Raw genomic sequence first — 22,384 nt, 5'->3', positions numbered from 1 at the left:
GTTAATTTTTTTTCTTTCTTTTGACGGGGCAGAGACAACGTCTCGCTATGTTGCCCGGGCTGGTCTTGAACTCCTGGGCTCAAGTGATCCTCTTGCCTGGGCCTCCCAAAGTGCTGGGATTACAGATGTGAGCCACTGTGCCCAGCCTATTTATATTCTTTTTTTGATCCAAAAAGGACTGAAGGAGCTCCTAAATGCAGATGGCACAGTCCCTGGCCATGGAGTAGGCTGTTGAGTTACGATGAGTGAGTGAGTCAACATGTGTGTACAGTAAGGAGTGCTGAGTAGTTCTTACAGCTTATCCGCTGGGCTTCCCGTTCTTGCTCTGCTCACACAGTATGTAAAGCACTCAGTACTATGCTTGGAACACAGGAGCCACTTACTAGATGTCAGGCACTAGTATTATCTCATTTAATTCTCACAAAAGTGCTCTCAATATTGTACTCAAATTATGCATGTTTTGTATATGAGGAAACTGAATCTCAGAGATACTAAGTAACTTGCCTAAGGTCACACAGCTAATATGGTGGAGTCAGGGCCCAAGACAAGTTTGTATAATTTCTAAGGCTATGTTTTTAGCCACTAAGATACACTTGAGTGTCTTAGGAGTAATTTTTAATTATCTTAACTGATTGAGAAATTGAAATATGCTTTTTGGGGCCAGGCACGGTGGCTCACACCTGGAATGTCAGCATTTTGGGAAGTCAAGGCGGACGGATCACTTGAGGTCAGGAGTTTGAGACCAGCCTGGCAACATGGCAAAACCTTGTCTCTACTGAAAATTCAAAAATTAGCTCAGTGTGGTGGTATATGCCTGTAATCCCAGCTGCTCAGGAGGCTGAGGCACAAGAATTGCTTGAATCTGGGAGGCAGAGGTTGCAGTGAATCAAGATTGTGCCACTGTACTCCAACCTGGGTGACAGAGAGAGACTGTCTCAAAAAAAAAAAAAAAAAAAAGAAAAAGAAAAAAAGTCCTTTTTGATGTATTTAGCATTTTTGTTTAGAATAAAAAAAAATTTCATTTTTTTTTAAGTAAAAGAACCCCAAATCTGGTAAAGTTGGATTGTGAATATACATGGAAAACTGACAAAATAGTAAATATCACTAAGAGCCTCTGGGAATGCAGTGGAAGTTTAATTGAAAGCTCAGAAATCTACGGACATGATTTTTAATGCTTTTTAATTATGTTTAAAAAGTTAATTATAATTTTAATTTTATTTAATTAACCATAGATTTACAAATTATGAGATTAATTTATAAAAAAGCAAATTTACTTTTGAGCTCATTTCTTTGACTTAACATTTGCTAAAATTAACTTCACCTTAAAAAAAATTCTTAATCAGATTTTCCTTTGTATTGTTTAATTCCCATCTAACATTGTGAGATTAACCAATTTTCTGCATTTTAGACCTTAAACATACAAAACTAGATAGTAATCAATCATGAAATGGTTATTAAGCTTTTAATCTATGCTTAGCACCAAGCAAAATGCAGTGAGAGAGAAAGAAGCATGTGGTCTACATTTTCTAGTACCTTAAAATCTATGGAAAGATCCAAGATGATGATGAACTATACAAGAACTATACATAATTGAGCACTAAATTTTGCAGATCAAATTAAGAATTTTGCACGTAGTTTTAAAATACTGCGACCCTCACCATCTCCCTTTAAAGAAATGTGGAGTATCTATCATGTCATGAAAGGTAAGGAAATTAGTCATGGATTTCATTGTATCAGAAATGTATGAAATAAAGAGCAGAATAACGTGAATCAGTAATACATGCTCCTGAGATTTTAGGCTTCTGTTAAACATGTTCTGACAAGCTGCGTTAAAGCAAATACTGTTCTCCTCCTGTATATACTTCCGTCCCTGCATAGTTCTCACTGCTCTTGTCTATTGTGATACATGTGATGCATCCCCTTGAACTTCCGTGATTCCTCCCTCCTCCATATTTATATATTAATTATTTTAGAGATGGGGTCTTGCTCTGTTGCCCAGGCTTGAGTGCAGTAGTGTGAACATAGCTCACTGCGGCCTTGAACTTCTGGGCTGAGGCATTCCTCCTGTCTCAGCTTCCCTGGTAGCTGGGACTACAGGTATGTACCACCATGCCTGGCTGATTTTAATTTTTTTTTTTTTTTTAAGAGATGGGGCCTTGCTGTGTTGCCTAGGCTAGTCTCAAACTCCATGCCTCAAGCACTCTTCCTGCCTCAGCCTCCCAAAGTCCTGCAATTGCAGGCATGAACCACCGTGCCTGGCCCTAATCCATATTTGGAATCCCTTTAACACCACCCTTTTACGCTCTCTCAATGCAATTTTTCCTACCTTTTTGCTTCAAGTCTGTGTTTGCTGATATAAACAGCCTCACTAAGATGAAGAAACTCAGAGTGGCTGATTTAACTTTCTGCAAATGGTGGATACCCATTGACTAGCTCACCTGCCATTTATGAGAAACCTGTCTTTGGCTGACTGAAAATATCAACTGAATTCCTGGTTATAATATTCATTTTCTCTTCTCCCACTCATGTTTTTTGTCTAACCTCTGGGTTCCTCAGTTTCTGCATCAGGACTTTTAAAACTCTGTCCCTGCTTTCTTTGAAGATATTTTTATTGTGAGATAGTTGATCAACACAAAAGATTATATATAATGTGTACATGCAAGTTTTATAGGGTGATAATAAAAAGATAACATGTGAATTCACCATCCAGTGTAAGAACTAGAACATCACTAGTAACAGGGAAGCTCCCTGTACGTTTTTCCACGAGCAGATCTTGTCACCGCTCCCCTGAATGTTGTGTTATCAAGCCCCTTCCCACCACACATTCGCCAGTATGCACTTTTTTTTTTTTTTTTTTTTTTTTGAGATGGAGTCTTGCTCTGTCACCCAGGCTGGAGTGCAGTGGTGTGATATCAGCTCACTGCAACCTCCACCTCCCAGGTTCAAGTGATTCTCCTGCCTCAGCCTCCCGAGTAGCTAGGACAGCAGGTGTGCACCATCACACCCTGCTAATTTTTGTATTTTTAGTAGAGCTAGGGTTTGGTCGTGTTGGCCAGGTTGGTCTCAAACTCCTGACCTCAAGTGATCCACCTGCCCTGGCCTCCCAAAGTGCTGGGATTACAGGCGTGAGCCACCATGCCCAGCCCTGTGTCTGCGTTTCTTGCTTTTTCCTCCTCTCAACATAATGTTTCTGAGATTCATCCACATAGATCCATGATTCACTTATTTTAACTCTTAAATAATATTACATTGGATTTATTCATCCTACTGTGGGTGGTGATTCAGGTTGTTTCCTTTTTTTTTTCTTTGAAAATAGAAACAATGTTATTAAGAACATGTCGGTCCAGGTCTCCAGATGCTCTCTCTCTTTGGAGAGAAGCATGATCTGGTGTAGAGCTGCTGAGCTGTAGGATGTGCCCATCCTTGAATTCGTTGCCAAGTGTTATTTAATCTCCTTTCAGTTTGTCATTCAACAATTTACCAGTCTCTGGTCCCAGTTGGCTTCCTTCTTCCTTCATCCGCGATGGCTTTCTGCCTAACAGTGGCCTTTCTCTTTAGTGGATTCCATTGTCTCCATTTACTGATGTTTTATAATAGTAATAATTGTGCTGTTTGCAGCATTTGGGGAAGAGAACTTCTATCTCAGCGTTAGTAAGTAATTCCATTTGCCACTCTGCCCATTATTTTGTTTTTCAGAAGTCTTCCTTTTTAGTCACTGGGAGCCTTTTCCTTAAGCTGGTCCAGAACTGCTCCGGTGTCCAGGCTGTCACCCTGCATGAACTTGGGAGGGCTAATTGCTGATGACTTCAAACACAAACTATCACTAAGGGTGCACACTTTGGCAGAAATGCACATACTTCAGGAGCAAAGGCCGTTTTTAAATTTTAGTGAAAAGAATGAAACTAATATTTGCTGAAGGGTCATATCCTTGCTTGGTATTTTCACATGTTATTTATTTTAACCTTGCAAATATTCATTTAATGTGTAGCATATTGGATATTTTCTTGTTTTATTTTCTAAATGAGGATCAGGAGTGTTAGACAAATAGAGCAAATTAAGATCACAGAAAAGAATCAGGGTTTAAATTCAGGTTTCTTGGTTCTTGCTTTAGTGTTCTAATCTGTGCTGCAGGAAGTTATATATGTACACATGCATATCATGTTTCTGAGCATACATGCCACATATACACACACAGACACGTAGAATGTCAACACATATAGACATACATAGAATGTCCATAATATACAGTATTCAATATTTGAAATAAGACATTTTGAAGTTACTTCTGAAGGCAAATGTGGCAAAGCAAGTTGTCTGTTAAGTGAATTTCTCACATTTGACTTTGAATGCATTTTCAAAGTGCCTCTCTTCAGTCTTGAAGGGATAAGACTGTAGGGAGATAACACTGTGTTACTTCCCAGGTATGGCACATTCTCTTTCTGAGCTCAGGTTGGTAACTTAATTGTGTCCTCTCTCCTCTTTGTCCTTCCTGCTCCGTTCTGACAAGAGTGTGTAGCATGCCTGGTGGGGTCTTGTGGGGACGCCAGGACCCTGAGGCTGTGCTCAAAAACTTTTACTTTCTTCTGTGGTCTTGGGACAGTTCTCTGACAGTGGCTGACTTGGGGAGGGGACTGACATTGCCTGCCCCTACCTGGGCTTCTTGCTTCTGTCCTGCAGACTTCCAAGGAGTTTGCAGGACAGCAGCTAGAGAAAGCCTTTTAAAACACAAGTCCGGGCATGCTGCTGTTCCACATGCAAACCTCCATGGGCCCCATGCCCCACAGGGAAGAAAAGCCAACATCCTCAGGGACTGCAAAGCCCCGTGTGACCACTGTCTGCAGTCCTCTTCCTCTTCCCTCCCACTAAGATTGCTCCAGACACAGTGGCCTTCCTTGACCTTTCTAAAGGGTTTTAGGGCTTTGCTCTGTCTGTTCCCTCTGCCTGCATAGCTCTCCTGGAAGAAGTTTGTGTGGCTTTCTTCATCCCTCTTTGAGGCCTTACTGAAATGTCACCTTCTCACTGGGGACTTCCCTGACCACCCTGTCTAGAAGGGCAGACTGCCTGACACTTCACGTCCCGTTGTCTTGCTATTTTTCTCTCTTAGTGCTTCCCACTAACATACCATTTATGACCTACATAGATCTTGTGTCTTTTTCATCTCTTGCGTTGTAATTAACATAAGCCCCACGAGGGCAGGGACCATTGACTTCCCTTTGTCACATCATTTCTATACCTGGAACAGCTCTTGGCACATAGTAGGTGCTCAGTAAAGATTTGCTGAATGAGCGAAGGATTGTCCATGAAAGCAATGCTATTTCCTTGATAGAATCTGCTGTTTATCTAAACTATTACATCTTGTAACATGCATAGGAAGAATCAGGGCATAGAAGTCAATGAGAAATTTACATGTTTGTATTTACTAGGAGCCTTGTCATACGTGTGTACAACACATGGACATGGGGGCTGGTTATGTTCATCAGAATACTTTTGATTGTAAAAGGAAGAGATCAGCTCATGTAACTGGCAAACCTAGTGTTTCTGGCTTTTGGAAGAGTTAAATTCAGGTGCTCAAATGGTGATGTCAGGATTCTATGTCAATCACTCTTTTGCTTGCCTCTGTGTTGACTTCATTATTGGACTGTGGCCACATGGTAGTCAGCAACTCTACTTTTACAGCCAATTAAACTAGCCAGACCATAGCAACAGAGCACCTCTGATATGATTTGGAGGTTTGTCCCCCTCAGATCTCATGTTGAAATGTGATCCTGAGCATTGAAGGTATGGACTAGTGGGAGGTGTTTGGATCATGGGGGTGGATCCCTCATGAATGGCTTGGTGCCCTCCCCACAACAATGAGTTCACGTGAGAGCTGGTTTAAAGAGCCTGGTACATTCCCCTGCCCTTGCTCCCTGTCTTGCCATGTGACATGCTGGCTCCCCTTCACCTTCCATCATGATTGGAAGCTTCTTGAGGCTCTGACCAGAAGCAGATGCTGGCACCATGCTTCCTGTACAGCTTACAGAACCACAAGCCAAATAAACCTCTTTTCTTTGTAAATTACCCAGTCTCAGGAATTCCTTCATAGCAGCACAAATAAACGACACAGCTTCTTTCCCAAGAGTTCCTGCCAAAGTCCCAGAGCCGAGGCTCTTGGATGCTTGCTAGATTATGTGGCCCTCCCGAGATCTATCACAGGGTCTGTGGATGTGGTGTCCTCTTTGGCTGGATGAGGTCATGTGAGGGCAAAGGGGCCACATGAGATTGGAGAGAGGCATCCTGCTACTTCCGTCTGTCCTGTGTTCTCTTTTTATATCCACTTGCCTCCCAGAATCAGACTACACATGACTGACAAACCATCTGATACCACATTTAAAATTAGACCTAAGTAAATAGGATGAAAGTGGGCGGGAGTGTGGAAGAGAGAGAGCTGACGAGTGGCTCGGAGTTTCCCTATGTGTAGTAAAGAAATACTGGTGGGCTGGTGCTTGAACTGGTGCTGAGAGGGTAAGAGGCTTGGCTGTGTTTCACACCATTCAAAAGAAATAGGAATCCTGCAACACTCTGCAAGCCATTTATAGAGGTGATTGTACGCTTCTCAAAGCTAGTCACCCAACCAGGCAAGCCAAAGTCAGATGATTCTTTTGTGTCTTGTGAATGTAGAAAGGATTGTTGAACAGTAGTCAGCTCAAAACCTGTGATTCTAGGCTGGGTGCGGTGGTGGCTGATGTCTGCAATCCCAGCAGTTTGGGAGGCTAAGGTAGGACGATCACTTGAGGCCAGGAGTTCAAGACCATCCTATGTAACATAGTGAGAACCCATCACTACCAAAACAAAAAGAAAAAACCAAAAATACCTATGATTCTAGAATTTATTGGTTTTTCTTTTCACCTCTGTCTTTGGAAATTGCTATTAAAAAATACAAACGCCTAACAAAAATAATGTGTGATTGTGCCTTCTCTAAGACTGGTGTTAGGAATGCTAGAACTTGTCTCACAGGCATTTCTTCCTATATCTTCATGCCTGTTGCTATTCCAACCTTGTCATCCTTTTAACTTTTATTATTTTACTACTCTGAGCTCCAGTGCTTACTACCAGCAAAGCTAAATAGCTTGCCTGCTTAGTTAGGCATAAAACACCGAGAATGTGCCAGCATGTGGATCTTTACCCATGCTGGGAGATGGAGGGTGAGAAGGCTAATCTCTCAGCATTTTATGTGGAAGAAAAATATTGCAGTTTATTTGACCTTTTACTTATGGGAATAAAGTAAGGGGTTTAGTGCTTTTACAAATCGAAGTACAGAGAGCAGAATTAGGTATTCTTAAGCTAAAAGCGATGACAGTATCTAGATTTCCCTGTGTGTGTGTGTGTGTGTGTGTGTGTGTGTGTGTGTGTGTGTTTCAAGCTTGTCTGGTAAAAGAAAATCTTGCAGTATCCTTGAGGATAATAATGCTTGATAGAATTGTGTATTTAAATATAGACATGACTCAACAGAAACAGCCATTCCATGTTCAATGAAGGGAACTTTTCTACCTTCTGCAGAAGACTACACTACACTAACAATCGTGTTGAATAGGCAACCCTAAATTAACTTAATTAATTTTAATGATCAATTTAAGTGTTAATTGGAAGCTTGTAATTTTGAATGTAAAATGGGGATTCTATGGATTATCAAAATATGTTTCCATATTTCTTGATATTTAGGCTTAAAAAAAGAACAGTCAAAGTGATGTAACCATCTCAGTCATTAACAAGCTGAATCTTTAACTGGTGTGACAGTTATTGTCATTATGCTAATAACAGGAGATGGGGTTCTGTAAGAGGAAGCATTAGCTGTTCCAGTCCTCCGAGGAAACAGTAAAATTCAGCTCCATTGGGTTGTAATTAGAAAAGAAGTATATGTAAATACTGAAAAAAGTCTTCGCTACTTCAGCACGCAGTATGCCAAGGGCATGTGTGAGCAGCTTTTTAATCTCTAGGTGTGGCCTATTTTATAAATATTTTCATAAGCATTTATATACTTGCCATTTGGCAATACAGCATTGTGTAATTGTATCCATATGTTTGCCTTCTGAAGTTGAATAAAAACTTCTTGGACAGGGCTAGCTGTCAATTCTTCGTCTCCTTCCTCCATTGGGCAGTTCAGGCTCAAAATGAGGCTTTTTCACTGACAGGCGGGCACAGGAAGAGAAGATTTAGCTTTCTTTTTCCACATTTTCTTTCCTTTCACAGTGGTAATGGTATTAATGGTGATAATCATAATAGCTATTATGGAGTACTTAGTTGTTTCTATCAGCCAGATGCATGCATCAAGTAGTCCGATCCCATCCCTACAACCTGCTAAATAGCCATTGTTGTTATTGCCGCCATACAGATGACAACACTGAGCACAGAGTGGTTAAAGAACTTGCTTAAAGTCGCACAAATATTAAGTGGAGTTTCTGGAACACAAACCAGGTAGCCTGGCTGTTTCCTTCTGGCTCTTAACTGCACCTCCAGCCGAAACCTGTGTTTTTAGCCATTGTTTGCAATTCCAGCAGCTTCGTTGGCCCAGCCTATCCTGAGTGGGATTCGTGATCCCTCTGTTCACTTTTCTTTTCCCTCTTCTTGTTAGGTCAAGTACAAAAGAGATTTTGAAGAAAGCAAAGGGAGGGGCTTCAGCATCGTCACGGACACTCCTGAGCTACAGAGACTGAAGAGGACTCAGGAACAAATCAGTAACGTAGGTGCCTGTTTATTCAATAGCATGATGGCTCTGATGTGCATTTCTGGATGAGAAAGGGAGGCTGGGTGACTTGGAAGTGTTTGTGTTGCTGTGGGGTGCAAGCAGTACTCAGTGCACGCATAGACTATGCCAATTGCATCTGGTAAACCCTGCCCTCTGGTTCCATCACAGTTATCTAGGGCCCAGTGCTTAGTTACCTAATAGAAGATCTCCTTATTCCATTTTGAATGATTCTCAAGCTTTCAAATTTTTCCAAAATAGGCCTTTTATAATTAAAATAAGAAACTTGAAAGTTAAGTTTTGACTGTGGATAAGCATATAAAATATACATATAAGCTTAGGAGTCATAAAAAAATCTCTTATTTGCTGACTATGTGTCTATAAGATTTCATACTTTGAATTAGATATTTGTTGAAATCAGGTATTACATCTTACTTTTGAAATAAACATTTATATATGTAGTTGCTTTGGACTTGAAGGTATGCCTTGTTTATTAATACAGTTTCCTCGAAAGAGAAAATGGAGACTAGCAGAAGTTCAAAACATATTAGGGAGGTATTAATTCAGTACTTATTAAAGGTGGATAAACAGCTCTTCTTAGTTTTTGTAATTCACACCTGTGATTATGTTTCTTCCAAAATATTATATGAAGTGTGTCAGGATGTATTTTTCTTCACAAAAATTAATTCAATGTTAGATATCCAAGAGGAAATATGAATGAAAATTAACAAATGTGTGAGTGACATAAAAGTATGAGCAAACAGGCAACCCTCATACCATTTTTCACGAGAACTGTATTTTGTGTGTCACTTATAAAGTCACTAAAATTTGTATATCTAGGTGTTATAACTGATGTAGCCTTAATTTCCAGGACATGTTTAATTAGCAGACAGTTTTAAACTCACTGATATTTGGTCATCATCATGAGATGTATGTATACATGTATATATGTGTGCGTATATAATATAAGTGTATATATTATATATGTGTTTGTATATAATATATGTGTATATATACACATACATATCTATACACACATGCTTTTAAAAATGCAATTTTTGCTTTTAAAAATGCAAATCAATGATCTATTTCACTGGCAGTTACATTTGATAACAGTTCTTTCTTTGGATTATTTTTGGCAAATGTTTATTTAAAAAATAATTCTGCCAAAAACAGTTATATCATACATCTTCAACAATCACTGAATTTTATTTCAAAAAGAACTAAACATTTCTACCTAAGACATCCATGTGACAGCTAACATAAGGATTGCAGCTGATCAAAGGTAAGCCTTTTAATTTTTATTCAAATTTAGTCAGTATTCATTTTTAATTAGAAAATACTGATCATTTTACCAACCTTTATCATTAGCAGGAATATACATTTTATTCAATACCAGAGGTCGTTTGCAGATCCATTCTTAATTATGCAAAAAACCCTTATCACACAGGTATGTATTAATCTGTATTTATCATATATAGTATGTTATATAGACAGCAGTATAAAAAGCACCATTTAGATTAAGCCTATTATTTAGACAATGCTGGCTTTTAAAAGCATATAACTTAGACAACATCTTTTTTTTAAAAAAAAAACTTTTTGCAATGTTTTGATGTTAGCAGCCATAGCAGTCTTATAAGTAGTTCTCTTAGCCAAGATGAGGCATATTAAATGTTTGGATAGCTGTAAAAAATATAGACTTCATAATATTACCATTAGGGACCAACTGTTAAAGAAGGGAGGCTGTTAAGTGCTCTGAGGTCTGGTGAATTTATTATTCATTTATAAGACTGCAACTTCGTGAACTTTTTCCCTTACCTCACTAGGTTTTCCATATTACTCAAGGATCTTTTTCTGTAAGAAACTTGAGTTGATCCAAAAAGTAGTACTTTGGCAAGTCCAGTTTTCCATATTACTTTAATCTAAACCCACTGAACAATATTGGCTAAAACCCAAACAGATATTTTTTGACAGTGGTTGGATTGTGTCTGTTATGAGAGGAAACAGGTAAGAAAGTGTCTAGACTGGAAAGACCCCAGAATCTTCCGGCTAGAGATGCTGGGAAATTATAATCCTGAAATTATAGATCCTGAAAATTATTAGGGGTATGAAATTTGTGAGTCTTGCATTTGAGCCCCAAGTTTAATATAGGTTAATGTAGGTAGGTTAACTAAGATTGGCAGTCTTTGCTATCTTTATGTTTCCCTGTGTTTCATTTTCTCTTATTTGTTTCTAGTTTATCTCTGAATATTATGTGGGTCTTTCTTAGCTGCCTTTAATCTCTCTTGTATAAAGACATAAAGCAGTGAATTTAATGACAACTCCTAGGTGTTTTGGGTAATATGTTACGGGTGAATGGGCATTTTTGATTGCTTATGTCTATGTCAATGTTTTGAAATTTTTTCAGCTATTCTCATGTTCGTTTATTGAGGATTTGAAATCATTTGGAAATGACCACTCAGTCTGCATATGTTACTGAGGTGTGGGATGAAATACAACCATAAATTTCATATTGAGTGTGATGAAAGAGGTGAGGGTGGGTGAACTTGCCTTCTCTGGGTAGCTATAATGACAACATATTGAACATGGGAGATTTATTAAATACTGCAATTTAAAATTATTCTGCTATGTTACCCACTTAGTATAGCTGCAGAACAAAACAAGAAAAGAGGCAGGATTTCAGAATTGACTAATGGCTAGGAAGAAGAAGAACTTGGCTTCTAAAATAAAGGAAAATTATTTTTTTCCCCATGAAATTCCAGAAGATGTCTTCATCTCTTTGAATATATTAATATTCAGATGGAATTTGGTTGCTTATGAAATTGAATGTTAGGCTTGGGAACAGTTTTTATAGGAAGTCAGGAAATCCAGCCAAATCGTTTAATTGAAGATAATGTTTAGAAGTCCGGGTTTTGTTTAAACTGTATCTCTTCAGCAGAATGAAACCTGACAGCCAATGTGTTCAGCACTGACTTAGGAACTGTGGGCCAGAAAGCCCTGCCCTACAGATTTTCACAACTGTGTCACTTAATTGCCATCCACCCTCTCCTTGCCCCCAAACTCTAGGGCATAAATTCAGAAATGGCAGAAATATCTTTGTACATCACATTTTCTTTATTTACCAATATTTTAGGAAAATATTCTTAAGGGACAGTGTCCAGATATAAATTGAGGAGTACTGTGCCCATGGGCATTAAAAAAACAAAACACCCTTTTCTGTGGCTACTACAGGGCCAGCTCATGTGGGTAACTGTAAAGGCTCTTTCTAATTTCGGGTGGTTCCTACCTTCAAGTTTACAAGCAATGCGTTCAGGGTACCTGCAGCAGGATCCCAAAGCAGAACCATCGCCAGACATTCAAGGGACTCAGGCTAGCCTTGGGAAAATTACCGATGTTTCATTCTGGCTGTTTACCCACTAATATCAGCTGCACTTTCAATTAGCTGAGACAATCTGGGGATGAATTGTGAAATAAAATGGTGAAGTCAAACCCCAAGAGACTTTTACAGACTTTGTGCCATAGATGAAAACTGGATGTTTATTTTCTAATTTATTTCAGGGGGAAGATAAATATCAAATGAAGGGGAAAGAAACAAAAATCCACCAGATGACAAAATCTTGTATTTTAAAGACTGACTGAAATAGTGAGTGTACCGTTATTTGATTTGTCAGGATTTCTGCGTGTTCTTGACAAATGGAGAGAATAGTTTTGCATGTCTGTGTGTGCGTATATCTGTGTATGTATCTCTGTGTGTTGACTTCAATGAGAGTGTCTAAACCCCATTTTCCTAGATCACTATAGACTAATGTCTATAGACATTAGTGTTTCACCTGCCCTATATTATTTCCCTTACCTTGTCAATGTTCACAATTTTGGTTATCTGTCTGCTTTCCCAAATACCCTTTTTTGATACCACTTTCAATTCCGCATACCTATTCATAAGAAATGCTTGCCTACTTTACAAGAAAAGCTAAGAATGACACTTTAAAAAAAAGTATACCAAAAAGTAATCTTTCTATAATTTGATCTTGCAATATAATCATTTTTAGCTCTTTTGCTACACTACATAATTTTTCACTGACTTCTTAGAATGTAAAATAAATTATATGTCCATTAATAATCTCACACGGATACTGCTGATTTAGTTCCCTGAGATTTTGTGAGTTAGCTTCAACAATATTAGATTATTGGGACTAAACAGTGCCTAATAATTGAATAGTAGTGTCTATGGGCTATTAAAAGATTTGATTCAAAGTTTGGTTGAGTGCAAGGGTGAACATGAGGGTAGGGACAATTATCTAGGGATTTGGTCTCTGTTTGTAATTTAAATAAATCATTTTGACAGAGACTGACTGTAACCATGTTCAGGCTGCTGACAGTGTGAAATTGAGTTGTATGGTGGACAGAAGACAAGCAGTCAAGAGAAATCCCCAGAGGCAAAATTTGTTATGTAATTGGGTCAACTCATGCATGAGCAATGCATGCTAATTGTAAACTGGTGGCAAAATTATCGTGTATGAGGCAATTAGGTCTTATATGAATCTGAACAGCTGACATTGAAGGAGATTTTTTTCTTTTTATATTCAGCAAACTTTTTTTAAATATGAGAAAGGTAAAAATCATAAAGTCATTCGTTGAATTACATTATTTGTTAATTTTGTTCTTTATACAAGAAGTAGAAGTTATATAACTAATGAAACATTTATGTAAAAGCTTCTGATTTTGAGTAGTAAAATCTAGTACACTAAGCAGTTTGAAAGGAGAATGAATGCTACTTTTATTGTAAGTCATAAGTGGGTTGAATAACATGGATGATTAGTTATGAGGTCAGTGGTTTAGATTTAAGCTCTTGAAGGCTAGCATTTTTACGGAGTGAATCTATATGTTGCTTTAGTGGACTAGACCTTATCTGTAGCTCATCTCAACCAATAACTCTGATGAATTCCCAGTAAATAGTGGGGTCAGTAGCATTATCATTATCTTTAAAAACAAAGATTAAAAAAAGAGAAAGTGATAGGGCCATAACACATATTTTCTCATAATACCTAACACATGTATGAATACTTCATTTATTTTGAAACACTTTGACATATCCTGTTTAATTACATCCTCTGAACAACCGCTCCTCGGGAAAAGTATTTCTATAAGGATTACTTATACTTTCATGTGAGAAATGTACGGAAAATTACCTCTTGGTCCTTTCTTGTTTCCAAATCTGTGGTTTCCCTTACACCTGGTTTTGCTTTATTTTTCCATGTAGAGCAGAACTTCAAAGGCTGATCTCTTCTTTTTAGCTTCAATTTTTCAGCCACAGTCACTTAAAGAAACAAATACATCCCAGACCAGTAATTGCTTGTGCATGTCAAGTACAAGAGTTTTGGTTGTAAAATGGCATTGTCTAAAGGGGAGGTTTGAGAAGAGCCCCAGGAATAAAAGAATTAACACATATGACTATTTTTTTTGAAACAGAGATGAGGGATTCAGCAAACAATTTGTGAAGATCCTTTTTTCATGAAATCCTTTTTTCCCGTATTCCTTTCTTTTCAGTTTCACTGTGTTCAGGCCATTATCTTGCCTGAGTTACTGCAGTAACTTCCTAATTGGCCTTATCTCCTTCTGTTCCTTTCATTGCATCTAAAACACAATCAATCACCAGATGAGTTGTTCTAAAATATCTCTTTCATCAAGACCCTAATTATGACCCACTAAAATACTTTCCATGGACCTCCAGTTTGAGTAGATAAAGTCTAATCTCCTAAACCCTTTCATTTTGACTCTAAGGACCCTCCACAATCTGCTCCTAAATGACTATTTTTCACCTTTTCTTTCACTGCTCTTCACCACTGTTCTTCGATTTCTTTTAGGCCTGCCTACTCACTCTGTTCTGGGCTTTGCATGAGTCATTCTGCATGTTTAGGACAATTTCACACTATCTGTAAATGACAGCCCAGCCCCCTGATCCCAGACACACGATCAAACCCAGCTACAGTGATGTGTCTCATCTCTGAATTATTGTGGGGCTTTGTGCTGTAACACTATCATTTGTACCACTCATTTCACACATCATATTCTCCACTTTGGTTTTAATTAGCATTTTATGTGTCTATATGTCTGACCTCCTTAACTTCCCATAGGTGAAGATCATCCATGTCTCTTTCCATTTATGTTTTACATCTGCAGGAACACACCAGATGGTGCTTTATACTTTGCCTTTCTTATCACCTCTCTAATTTAGGGCCCTCCCTACCCCTTGATAGGAGTGTGGGAATAGTCTCTTGACTTGGGCTATTCTCTTTATAGTCTCTTGCAAGGTTTTCCTAAAATGCACATCTGATCATGTCACATCCTCTTTTAAAATCTGTTAAGTCTCTCTACTGCCTTTAGGATAAAATGTAAAATCTTTTGCCTGGAATGTGAGGCTGTCCCTGGCTTAGTGCTAGCTGAGACCTCTAGCCTGGGAGGCCCTCTTGCAACCTGAACCCATCCATTTCACACTTCTGCCTGCAAGGCCCTTCATACTTCTCCCCATCCACACTGGCTCAGAGGCTACCATTGAGACAGCCAGATGGGAGGGGGTCCCTGGAAAAACTCCAACCAGCCCGCCCACTAGGGTAGAGCCTCGGGAAGTTTGTGTTGGTTGCAGAGGGGGGTGGGGTGGTGGTGGGGGAGCCAGGCTCCCTCCTCTTCCTGTGTGGAACCCAGAATTCGAACTATGATGCAGGACGCTCTCTAGCAGGGGACTCTGGCCTTGCAGGGAGTCCCTGTTTCCCCCTTTTCTTCTTTTCACCCAGCAAAACCCTGTCTTACTCATCATTCAAATTGTCTGTGAGCCTGAATTTTCATTGCCGTGGGACAAAGGACCCCGTCTTTAGCTGAACTAAGGAAAAGTCCTGCAACACCATCTTTCCCTAGCTGCTCTGACAGTCAGCTTCTATAGCTGCATTATGAGTTTTCCTACCCTCGGACTGAACTCTATGAAGAAATGGGCTGTGTCTTTTTTCTTATATAGACCCAGGGCCTAGCCCACTGCCAAATTTAATAAACAAATGAATCGACCATTTGTGTCTACAAATCTTTTTATTTTTTACTTTGATGAGTGAATCTCCTGGCCTTGTGTGAATTTCATCTTACAGTGAAGATTATTACTAGGAGTTCTAATCTCTTTTCAAGGTCTACATATCCGTTGCACATCAATTTTCTTCTTGAAAGCTCCCAGATTTTTTTTCTTTTGTATCATTTTCTAGCACAAAGTAGTTATCAAATAAATATTTATTCAGTAAATAGCTGGATTATTTTATGGGATTACTTTCTCTATATCCAGGGTGTTTTTTTCTTTTTCTTTTTTTTTCCTTAAGACGAGTTTGCCATCCCGTCCACTTTTCAGTCTAGGCAAATAAAATCTTTCCTGGAATATCTGCCATAGTGGAGCAAGGAATGAGTCTACCCCTTCAATGCAAGATTGGTTATGCCTAGAATAGAGCTCAGTACAGAGCACGTACTCAGTAAATGCATGTGGAATAAATAAATGAGGCAATAATAGTAAAATATTGACTAATTTTGTACCTTCTTTTTCTTGAAACTCCTCTTTGCAAGGATATTTTTAATTTCTCAAGTTACTTTCAATTTTATGATTCTTTTCTTTTTGGTGCTACTTGATAAACACTATCTTTTACTCTCTGCTCCTTAAATATTCAGTGACTTCTATAGTTTTATCAAAGGATTGTAGCAACATTTCCTCAGTAAAGCAGGATAATTTATTTTCTAATTACAAATGCCAGGACTTCCCCTATCTTAATATATCATAGGGAATTCTTTTTGGTGTCTAATCCAAGAACCTAAAAAAAAAATAAATAAATAAATTAGGGCTTGTCTTAGTCTGCTTAGGCACCATAACAAGATATCGCAGGATGGGCAGTATAAAGCGACAGAAATTTTTCTCACAGTTCTAGAGGCTGGGAAGTGCCAGATCAAGGTATGGTAGGGCTGGTGAGGGCTCTCTTCCTGGCTTGTAGACAGTTGCCTTCTCGCAGTGTCCTCATGTGGCCTTTCGTTGGTGTGTGCATGTGGAGAGAGAGAGGGAGAGCGAGAGAGATCTCTGTGTCTCCTCTTTGAAGGACACAGACCCAGTCGGATCAGGGCTTCTTTGTGATCTCATTTAACCTTAATTACCTCCTTAAAGTCACCCTCTCCAAATACAGTCACATTGGTGGTTAGGGCTTCAATGTATGAATTTTGGGGTGGCACACAGTTCAGTCCATACCAGGGCTGAATGAGGAGTGATCTGCATATGTAACAGGGAAATTTTGAGGTATTTAAGTGACATACACTTTGTGAACGTGCTTTGAAATATCCAAAGTGTCACATAATTATAATATAAGCTGCTATCATGAGCTAACTTCTTGTTTTTTCTTTTCTTTTTTTTTTTTTGAGACAGGGTCTCACTCTGTCACCCAGGCTGGAGTGCAGTGCCGCAATCTCGGCTTACTGCAACCTCTACCTCCCGGGTTCAAGTAATTCTCGTGCCTCAGTATCCTGAGTAGCTGGGATTACAGGCATATACCACAATGCCCAGCTAATTTGTGTATTTTTAGTAGAAACCGGGTTTCGCCGTGTTGACCAGGCTGGCCTCAAATTCCTGGCCTCAAGTGATCCGCCCACCTCGTCTTCCCAAAGTTTTGGGATTACAGGCATGAGCCACTGTGCCCTGACAGATGAGCTGGTTTCTTTAGTGAAGTTAGATAACACTACCCTCTACCCGTTGCCTTTCCAGGAAAACTTCTACATTCATTTTTAAACTTTTCCCTGTTTTCAAGCTGAATATTCTTAACTAAAAAAAGAAAAAAAAAATTCCTCCTATATCCTATTTCCAGTTTTTTTTTTTTCCCAGGCAGAGTCTTATTCTGTTGCCCAGGCGGGAGTGCAGTGGTACAATTTTGGCTCATGGCAACCTCCGCCTCCTGGGTTCCAGCGATTCTCCTGCCTCAGCCTCCCTAGTAGCTGGGACTACAGGTGCCTGGCACCACGCCCGGCTAATTTTTGTATTTTTAGTAGAGATGGGGTTTTACTGTGTTGGCCAGGCTGGTCTCAAACTCCTGACTTCAGGTAATCAACCTCCCTCGGTCTCCCAAAGTCCTGGGATTATAGGTGTGAGCTACCGTGCCCGGCCCCAGTTCTTAATTGGACCTTTCAAACTTTTCATTTTCAGGTTTGAGCCATTAGTCATTGATAGAAACACAGATACTTTAGAGTAGTAGTGAAGTTTTTAAGTTTTCCAGATCTTGGTTGAATTATGTAGTTCAGAATGTAGACTTCACATGTCCCGTGCTAGCAGTTTAGCCTGGGCAGATGTGAGTAAAAAGGAGGGCAGAGAGGTGAGAATAGAAAAAAAATTTCCAGGACACAGGGAAAGTCTAACAAAGACTAGCTTCATGTCTCAATTTCCAGTGCATGATGCAGATTTAGAACTTTGAAGGTATCTAAATTTTCTTCCAGATTTTATTATACCTTTTGGGACACAGCCACAGCGAGCAGAATATCCCGAATGTTAAAGAAAAACTAGAACTCTTATGTATGTATTTTTGGAGTCCCAGATGTGACTATCATTAATAATTAGGCCATATAATTATAATGTCAATGAAAGTTTAGAGGCAGGTTTAAAACCTGTTGTTTTCTTAGTTCTTAAGAGTAATAGTTGAGTATTATTTTAGCTTATTGGAGGGTCATAAGTCAAGGGAGACATTGTATAGAGATTTAATTCAAAATCCATTGGTAATCCAAGCCAAGTTTATACAATTAGAGAAAATTTTATGATTTGGAAGTTAGAAACAAGAATGTCTTTTTTTTTTAAGTATGCAACTATGCTCTCTAATTTGCTTTTCATTTTCCTAAGGATTATGTCATAAAAATTGCATTTCTTTCTTTTTTTTTTTTTTTTTTTGCTCATATTTTCTTCTATAGCTTTCTTTTCATTCATGGTTGTCAGGCCTGCTTTGTAGCCTTTTTCTCTTTTGTACAGAATCATATGCAATGCTGCTTGCACAAAGATATCTAGATTTCTGTCTGAAGGACCCGTTGCTTTTGTGAAATGCCTCCAGACTCTGTTTGGTTCCAAGGACAAGAAGTAGAAAGTCATGTTTTTTGCTTCTTTATATTTTTCATTGATTTTTCCTTTTGTGGCTATATCAGTTGTAACAAAGTCAGCTTCTTCTTTATTTATTTATTTTTTCGAATAGAGATAAGGTTTGCCTATATTGCCCAGGTTGGTCTTGAGCTCCTGGGCTGAAGCCATCCTCCCACCTCAGCTTCCTAAAGTGCTGGGATTATAGGTATGAGCCACCATACCAGGCCACAGAGTAATATTTAACTCATTTGAATTAAGCTTTTTATCATTGCATCCTTAGAATTATAAAGGTGTTAGAATTTGCCTGTGTTTAGCAAACTAGGAAAAAGAGTACGGATTTAGAAAAAAGAATACAGGCAAAAAACCTTAAAAACCATTCTGTTATTCTTAACACTGTCATTTTTGATAGAATCGATTTCCCCCCAAACAAAGTGATTTAAATATTTATTTTTGTTGTGTAATTGTGGTGAGGCCTTTGATGATAAGTGGCATTTCTTGATCATGTTTAAATCCTCCAGAATCTGGGGCTTTGACTGTAAAGTATAAGACAGAAGTAGAAATTACCTTCACAGTTACCTGACACGTATACACCTTTATTCATGAAACATTGGTCTGGACATGACATTGCATCAGTCGTGTGGATTTCAGAAAAAGTGAAAAACCACTTTTCTGGATGTGTTTCATGTTCATCCTAGGATGCATGAGGGCCTCGGTTGGATGTAAAAGTGTTTATGAGGGAGAAGAGGCAGAAGGAAGGGAAGAGATGAATATAAGGTTAGGAACACTCGGCGTCTCCTTGTTAGAGTGCAGGGAGAGATCCCATTCCTGAAATATAGGTTGAAGCAGGAGTGTTGAAGGAGTAGTTATTGTATTTTCAAATGTGCATACTTTGGTCATCTATAAATCCAAAATAAACATTTCTAGAAGATGCCACTTTTGAGAACTTAATTATTGACTTAACAAACGTGTTTTAAAGTGTTTACTATGTGCCAGGCACATTGCTAGGAGGTGGGATTAATGAGGAATAAAGCATAGATGACCCCCGATGCCCTGCGGCTTGTAGTTAGCCTGACAGGCAAGCAGACGATGTTAGAGCAACGAGCTCTGTATATGAGATAATACATCTAATGTTCTAAATGGGAGAAATGCCAGATAGAGGGAAACGGCGTGTTAATATCAGAGGGTAACAAACTCAGGTTTAGGAGGGAAAGGAATTGAACACAAGTCATACTATTTTATTAGTTGTTAAAAACTTTACTGAATCATTGATTTCAAGAGTGATTTATAATCTTTGTTTAATAATAGAAGCTATACATCTTATTTTTAAGTTTGTCCGCTTCTGTATGTCTGTTTTCTTTGTTCCCTATTTGCCTATCAGTATCCCAGAAAATACCATAAAAAATTAAGTCAAACCATCCAAATCGCTTAACAGGCATTTAAATAAAGAAATAAAGATGTCCTCAACAGAAAAAAGCAAAACACAAGAGGAAATCAAACCATAGTATTCTATGTAAAACATCACAATTGTTCAAGTATAGGAGAGTGTTGTTCAGCTTATTAATTTCAGTATGGTTAAAAAAATCTTAAAAATTTGTATACATTAGAAATTCATAAATATGATTTTACTATTTTGATTTTCAATGCTTTAGAAGATTAAAGAGTTCAAAAGTGAAACTCTGGCCGTGGTTCCTTCATCTCTTTTCCTGCCTCCAACCTGTGAGTGATACTTTTGAATTTTTTTTTATTTTTTACTTTAAGTTCTGGGATACATGTGCAGAATATGCAAGTTTGTTACATAGGTATACATGTGCCATGTGTATTTGCTGTACCTGTCAACCTGTCATCTAGGTTTTATACCCCGCATGCATTAGGTATTTGTCCTAATGCTCTCCCTCCGCTTTTCCCCCCATCCCCCAACAGGCCCCAGTGTGTGATGTTCCCCTCCCTGTGTCCGTGTGTTCTTGTTGTTCGACTCCCACTTATGAATGAGAACATGCAGTGTTTGGTTTTCTGTTCCTGGGTTAGTTTGCTGAGAATGGAAGTTCTGGCCAGGGCAATCAGGCAAGACAAAGAAATAAAGGGTATTCAAATAGGAAGAGAGGAAGTCAATACTTTTGAATTTTAAATTTTTCACGACAGGGCCCAAAATATTCAGGAAATATTTTGCCTTTTAAAAACGTGCATGCATCTGAAATAGCTGTCTTTGCACATGTGACATATGTGTTTGCCACGTATGCGTAGAGTGCACATATGTGTTTGAGGACAGAGCTAGTGAAAGGAAAAGAGAAACATTGGTTTTAGTGCTGTTTGGTTTCCACCTTTGGTGTTCTTGGCCCAGTCTGTGTTAACGACAAACCACTGGGACATCCCCTCAGTGCTGTGGGGTCTTTTCCTGCCAAATATTGTTCTCTTGCAAGATTAAATAGCTGAATCAGTGTGGCCCGAATCTTGATCCTGCTGAGAATATGAAGAATCCTGCAGGTTGTAATACAGATTAGCTGGTGAGAGCTCTGTTGGAGAAATAAAGTGAGTTTCTCTAAATGAATTTAACAACTGCTGTGAACCTTTTTGTGTCCTCCAGCGTGAGTGTGTGTCTGCTGGCAGTTAACCATTTATTCCCCTCATTTTCTCCAAAACTTGTTCTCGTCCACTCCTGTGCCTTTATTGTAAGCCCTTCCATAACTATTTGACATTCAGGTTTTGCCAGATAAAGCATTTGATACATTAAATAACTGAGTACTGTGAAGGGTAAGCCATTATTTACTTGATTTACTTTAGGGAGAAAATATTTTTTTTTGGTATTTATAAAAGGAAAGGACTAGTGCCATGGGTATAATGAAATAAACCACACCACTGGGTTATTTGGAGTAAACTGACTAGCATATTGGATTCTGATCCTAGGCTTTATGTTATTGGTTGAAAGGTATGAAATATTTAGCAAGAGGCCGGACAGATGTTTAAAATTATTTACATTGCTTCTAACCTCTATCCCATTATTATTTCTGCTTCCAGGGTTAGATTAAAACCATTAAAGACTCTAAATTCTATAAAAAAGATGATACTTCCCGCTAAATGAAAGAAATTTAAAAATCAATAGGAACAACACTCAACTCTAAAGCTTGTCCAACCCATGGCCCTTGGGCCACATGCGACCCAGCACAGCTTTGAATGTGGCCCAGCACAAATCTGTCAACTTTCTTAAAACATTATAAGATTTATACGTGGACCTTTTATTAGTGTTAACGTATTTTATGTGAGGTCCAGGGAATCCTAAAGATTGGACACCCCTGCTCTAAAGCATAAGACATACAGATAACCTGAAAATAATTTGGTGTTTGTTAGATTGTCTGATTGCAGACTTCTGTGTAAGTTTGTTGAATTCTTTTCTATTTTGGGTGCCCCTTACCTCGCTTATGCATGAAGCATGTGCTCAGTCTGCTATGAAGCCATCCTTCCATCTGCTTCCTACACTATTACCCATTTGTCTCCTGACACTGTGTGTGTGTGTGTGTGTGTGTGTGTGTGTGTGTGTGTGTGTGTGT

At 38.7% G+C, this 22,384-nt stretch overlaps 1 protein-coding gene across 3 annotated transcripts in view; it reads left to right on the top strand.

Annotated features, from left to right (window-relative positions):
- NEBL (nebulette) overlaps nucleotides 1–22,384 on the top strand; it is a 400,747-nt gene that overhangs the window by 206,315 nt on the left and 172,048 nt on the right. For all 3 annotated transcript variants that reach the window (XM_032167465.2, XM_032753757.2, XM_032753758.2), the window contains exon 4: nucleotides 8,612–8,719. In XM_032167465.2, coding sequence (XP_032023356.1) covers nucleotides 8,612–8,719 — 108 coding nt within the window. The remainder of the gene's footprint in view (nucleotides 1–8,611; nucleotides 8,720–22,384) is intronic.

This window comes from Hylobates moloch, unplaced genomic scaffold (assembly GCF_009828535.3).
Source record: "Hylobates moloch isolate HMO894 unplaced genomic scaffold, HMol_V3 SCAFFOLD_2, whole genome shotgun sequence".
Taxonomy (NCBI): domain Eukaryota; kingdom Metazoa; phylum Chordata; class Mammalia; order Primates; family Hylobatidae; genus Hylobates; species Hylobates moloch.
Note: the sequence above shows the minus strand (reverse complement) of the source record. Positions and strands in the feature narration are given on the sequence as shown.